We start from the raw sequence: 5,661 nt of genomic DNA, 5'->3' as shown, positions 1-5,661 counted from the left end.
AGCAGATGTGTGCAGGGAAAAAAAAAAAGACTTGTACAATCGGCCAATATTGATTCAGAGACAAGAGTTTACAAACATCACCGAGGACGATGACCGAAGCATGGCGAGTGACGCGCTGCGTACAACCCCAATAGGAAATAATGGCACCATAGACGCATGCGTTCCTGCGTCGCAGGGCTTTGTGTCCAATGAGCATGTGTACATTTCTGGAAGGATTCTGTGCTGGGATGAGGTAACTGTTATGCACATGTGCAGGAGTCACGTCATCCTGGCCCAGCCATTCAAGATGGCAGAAGACTCTGAAACCAGAGAAGACGAAAGTGCAGATGACAGGGTGGCCGCGGCCGTTACATCGCTGCAAAAGGACATTTACAAACGTAACCTGCAAATATGCTGAGAATTCTTGCACATCATCATCTCCTTGGGGGGGGTCACAAAATTCAGTTCTGCTAGAACTAGGGATGCACCGATACTAGTCGGGTGCAGTATTGGTGCCGAGTATTTGGGCGACATTTCGTACTCGCCCATATGTTTAATTGCCTAGCCGATACTTCCGGTATCAGGAAGCCGGGCAGCATGTCATTACACGCTGTCCAGCTTCCTGATTGGCCAGGAAGCCGATCCCATGCTCTCTCGTCACCTGTCGGTGTAATGATGGGGTGCCCTGCTTCCTGATTGGTCGGAAGCTGGCCAATCAGGAAGCCAGGCGCCGTGTAATGACGTGGCGCCCGGCTTTCTGATTGGTCGGGAAGCCGGCTTCATGCTGCCTTGTCACCTCATGATGAGGAAGCAAGGAGCCGGCTTCCAGGCCAATCAGGAAGCCGCGAGCCGCGCCATTACACAGCACCCGACTTCCTGATTGGCCAGAAAGCCGCCTCCATGCTTTCTCATTACCTAGTGATGAGAAGCATGGGGACGGCTTCCCTGCTCATCGGGAAGCCGGGTGGCGAGTCTTTACACGTCGCCTGGCCTCCCGAATGGGACTTCCGGTACTCGGTAACGACGAGTACCGGAAAAAAAAAATATCGGTACTCTTACTCGAAACTGGTATCGGTGCATCCCTAGCTAGAACCACTGTTGGGTTTTTATTGCTGTCTAGATGACTGTTCAGCAGATTCTCTCACACAGTCCTGATCACCAATGTCACCAGGAACAGAAGTGAGGGTGAATACAACATTTTGAGCTGCCACTAAAACAGGATTGGAGGTGAAATCTTCCAATGGGGACACTTGTTTCCGTGACAACTGTCTAAGAGGGGATTTCCCTCACATTGGAAATATATCCTCTCACTTCCTGTTATGTCTACGGGACAGGAAGTGAAGGGAAGTCTTCCTAATGAGACACAAAAACTGACAGGGTTTATCCAAAATGTAAAGTTTTGGCTGAAGTATGGAAATGCTGCACATTCTGAAGGGCCCCTCTATCCTAGCTCAGTTTTATAGGTTCCATTCTTAAAGGTCGGCTATGCAAATATCTTTTTTTGTGTGTGTACATGCGGTCATGTGACCGATAATCCCCCATTGGAGTCTTGTGCACAGTGACTGGCGGGCCAGGCCTTCTCTATGGACCAGCCTGTGCACAATAGCCTTGTCAGAGCTCAGAGAATACCGGCGCAATGTGCCATGAACACAACATCTGAGGGGCAGAGAGTTGAAGCGCAGAAAACATTTGAATAACAGCCGATTATCATTGTTGGCCCGGCACAGAAAGGCAGCAGGATCTGCAGGTGAGCTGTTTACATGAACACTAATGAATGAACATGTTGATATGAATAAACGATGGAAACTTTATTTGAATTGTGCCGGGATCTGACTGTAAGGGCTCCTGCACACGGCCGCATGAAAATATGGCAACTAATGTGTAGAAATAGCACTCCATGCGCAGTTGGCTGCATCCTGGCAACAAAGGACACTAGGCGACAAAGAGCTGGCTGCATCATAGCAACAAAGGATACTAGGTAGCTCGAGCCGCCTGCATCCTAGCAACAAAGGACACTAGGCGACAAGGAGCTGGGTGCATCCTGGCAACAAAGGACACTAGGCGACAAGGAGCTGGCTGCATCCTGGCAACAAAGGATACTAGGTAGCTCGAGCCGCCTGCATCCAAGCAACAAAGGACACTAGGCGACAAGGAGCTGGCTGCATCCTGGCAACAAAGGACACTAGGCGACAAGGACCTGGCTGCATCCTGGCAACAGAGGACACTAGATGGCATAGAGCTGGCTGCATCCTGGCAACAGAGGACACTAGGCAGTCCGAGCTGCCTGAACTCTAGGAAGAAAGGAGGCCGGGCAGTAACAGTTTGTTTCTAAGACACCGGTGGATCCATTAGAGTGTATTTGCAGAAATGCATTCCATGCACAGGACCTCAGACACAGATTTTTCTATTTTGATTTCAGGGATCTGACCGCAGCTCAGGTTTACTGATCTTTAAGCACCGTGTGCACTGGCCCATAGAAAACAATACACCTGCGTTCACGCCTGCGCTGTACTGATACAAAAGCAGCACTTTGTATTGCCCTGTGCATGAGCCCCAACACTTGCATGTTTAACACTCAGATACAATCAGGATGTGGCGTGTTTACAAAGAGCGATTTTATGGTGTGTTGCTGTCAGCATTGAACCCAGGGACACTTCCAGGAACACACATTTATAAATGACATGTCATGAGAAGCTATGGCTGTCCCCGAAGAATGGTAAGCTATGGCAGCTCCGAATAAATGGGAAACGCACTGAAGTAGTGTCCCAGCCACAGCACAAGGGTCAGGCTGGAACCAGTGACTGTACACAGCTGGAACACATCACAAACACTATCTAGGTCAGGGGACTTCAGCTCCCAGAATTCCTGCAGCCCCTCCTGGCCTGTAAATGTGTGTATTGCATGCTGGGAGCTGTAGTCCAGACTACTCTAGCCCCCTCCAAGGTACGGCGGCCCGAGGGTGTCAGACTTACAGACTTCAAGGCGTTCGCTTTAAGCCGGAGGCTCTCGGTTAATCTCTCGTTCTCTTCTTCATATACGCTGTAGCCGCTCATCTCCGGGCGGCCCTCCCGGTGCTTCATCCCTTCCCGGTCCATGTTGGCGGTGTGTGCGGTGCTGGCTGCTGAGACAACCAACACACACTGACTACGTGTACTACACTATGCGGTCAGCTGGGGAAACCCGGCAGAGTACGGCGAGCGGGAGGGAACAACACTCTTCACTACGCGTTTTTGTAATAACATTACTGCCTATTGAGTTGTATTTAATGTATGAGATTCTTCTGAAAAGATGGGGGGGTTTTATATATATATATTATATATATTTTGTATTTAGATTTTTGTACTTCCTGTGCATGCATGTCATGGAGACTATTGTCACTGGCACAGGAAGTACAAAATTTAAAGTCAGGTATAAACGGTACAAAATGCGTCCAGTTCCTGATAAATCAGCCATCGGCTTCCAATGATCAGCTGATCTAAGGAATTCTTGGCTGAATGAAGCTTGCAGCCAATGGAGCTTGCAGACAGCTGCTGGCCGCTGTCAAAATACAAGAGAAACAACGGAGGATTCCTTTATCAATGTTCATAAGCCTTGATGGAGGAATCTGTTATATTTTCTTTGTTTAGCCCACAGGTAGAGCAAAGACAATATATGTGTGTATACCCGGCTGTCATCACTGGGTCTTTGTACTACTCTATGCAATGCAGGCAGATCATGGCTGGTGGGAGGGGCCGGCAGGGTGCAGTACATTGCGTCCTGAAAACATCAAAGCACCCTGCCTCCGTACTACTCTTATAAGCTGTCAGCCCTGATGCAAGCAGTGGGCTGCCTCTTAGGAGAAGTTATGCAAATATCAAAATGCCTCGATGGTTGGATGTCAGTCTGGAGCAGTGGGCATTCTTAGGCAGGCTGTATTTGAATACAGACTGCCCTAGGTAACACCCACCTGTGAAGCTGAGCGTCCATGATTGGAAGAACTAAAATCCCATTAATGAAAGGTGCGGGGCAGGGACAGTCAGGCTGTAGGGGAAAGTGCTAAATGATGCTGGACGCCCTCCAGCCAGGAAATGAGGCGGGCACTATCTGACTTGCTGCAGCTTCTAATGCACATTGTGAGAAGCTCGCAGTGTGCTGTGATATCAGAGGAAGCCATTTCAGTCCAGGAGAGGAGCCGGTACAACTGACCAAGACTGAAGACAAGGCCGGAGATCAGTACAAGTACAATCGGAGGGAGCTGCTCTATTGCAATTGCCGCGCGGATGTCACCCCATTGAAATCAATGGGGCCGCGTGGCAATCGCTGCCTGCATTGTGCAGGACCGCGCGATCCTGGGAATGCGCGATCCCGGATCGCGTAGGTCGGCACCGGCCCTAACAGAGTTTGCTGACTGGAATCACATGGGACATAAGGAAGAGTGGGGTTTAGGTAAACTCATACAGAGGCTGCCTGCTGATAGCAGACACTTTTCTGTTCCTTCAGTGGTTCCATGAGTGCAGGGCCTATAATGAGGCGATTGCCTCAGGCGGCATCTCATAGGGGGGGGCAGGTGATTCTTGGGGGGGTGGCCACAGTGTCCTCGGTTGCTAAGAGCTCTAAGCAACCTGTGCCACTCTGTCTGGAGTCCCAGCCACCTCACTGATGTCACCGGTTGCCTGGAGCTGAGCTGGATGCTCTGGCTTGCGTCCTGCCGAGCTCCTGGCAACCGATTACGTTAGTGAGCTGGGCGGGACGCCAGACAGAGACGCTGACAGCATGATCCGGCGTCCACCACCTTCGCGATAACCATAGAGACGGCCCTGAGTGCATTATAGAGATTAACCAAGAAAGGCATAGAATGAAATAGGAACACAGAGCAGATGCCTTGCTTTTTTGTTCTGTGTCTTGATGTTATCAAACAAACTAAACAGTGCAAACTGCAGACAGGCGATTGTAAACAAAACAATTGGCTTAGGATTGTGAGGACATCTCTGGCAGTACAAGGAAAGAAGAGATAAGGATGAAAGATGTACAAAGTTGCTTGGTGTGCCCGGCTATATAATACCCTGTTTCCCCGAAAATAAGACCTAGTGTGTTTTTTTGAGCCAAAGAAAATATAAGACAGTGTCTTATTTTCGGGGAAACACGGTAATAATAGAAGGTTTCATATGAATGTTTTTCCAAGAAACCTTTGTGGCAAGTGCTGTAGTGCTTCTGTGGCTTGCTTTCCCTTTCATTCTCGCCTCAGCTATGCGGCTGCTCATTGTATGTTATTGGGTAGGAAGGATCCATTTTTTTTCAAAGCTGACTATTTGATATTCCTGAGGAAGTGTTCCCGTTCTTTAGTTTCCATTTGTATACTATTGAGCTTTCACAAATTGCAGCGAACCCTCAGACTGTTGAACCGCACCGCCACACGATTGTCAATGATAATGCAAAATTGATCTACACATACAGTATATAGCGAGGAATTAAAGTATATCTAAAGGTAAAGTCATATCTCCCAGGGTGCAGAGTGCTCCTGCACTCGGTTTTCGGCTCTTTTACTGCTCTGTCGGGTGCAATGGTCTCCTGCTTCACATGAGAACTATAGTTCTGGCAGCGGTGCATAAGGCAGAGTGTGGACAGGTATGTCATCCACTGACACCAATGTACCACGCTGACATCAATGCCTCCCTTATCTCACCAGGCATCAGGGCCCCCCCC

The 5,661-nt window shown here is 49.2% G+C and overlaps 1 protein-coding gene across 1 annotated transcript in view; it reads right to left on the bottom strand.

Annotated features, from left to right (window-relative positions):
* Positions 1-3,179, bottom strand: part of BET1 (Bet1 golgi vesicular membrane trafficking protein) — a 7,804-nt gene extending 4,625 nt beyond the window's left edge. Inside the window, exon 1 of the mRNA XM_018560767.1 lies at positions 2,952-3,179. Within this exon, the coding sequence (XP_018416269.1) occupies positions 2,952-3,074 (123 nt within the window). The 5' untranslated portion in view covers positions 3,075-3,179. The remainder of the gene's footprint in view (positions 1-2,951) is intronic.
* Positions 3,180-5,661: the final 2,482 nt, after the last annotated feature.

This window comes from Nanorana parkeri, unplaced genomic scaffold (assembly GCF_000935625.1).
Source record: "Nanorana parkeri isolate BGI_ZX_2015 unplaced genomic scaffold, ASM93562v1 scaffold477, whole genome shotgun sequence".
NCBI lineage: Eukaryota > Metazoa > Chordata > Amphibia > Anura > Dicroglossidae > Nanorana > Nanorana parkeri.
The sequence above is the reverse complement of the archived record's forward strand: the minus strand, read 5'-3'. Positions and strand labels throughout refer to the sequence as shown.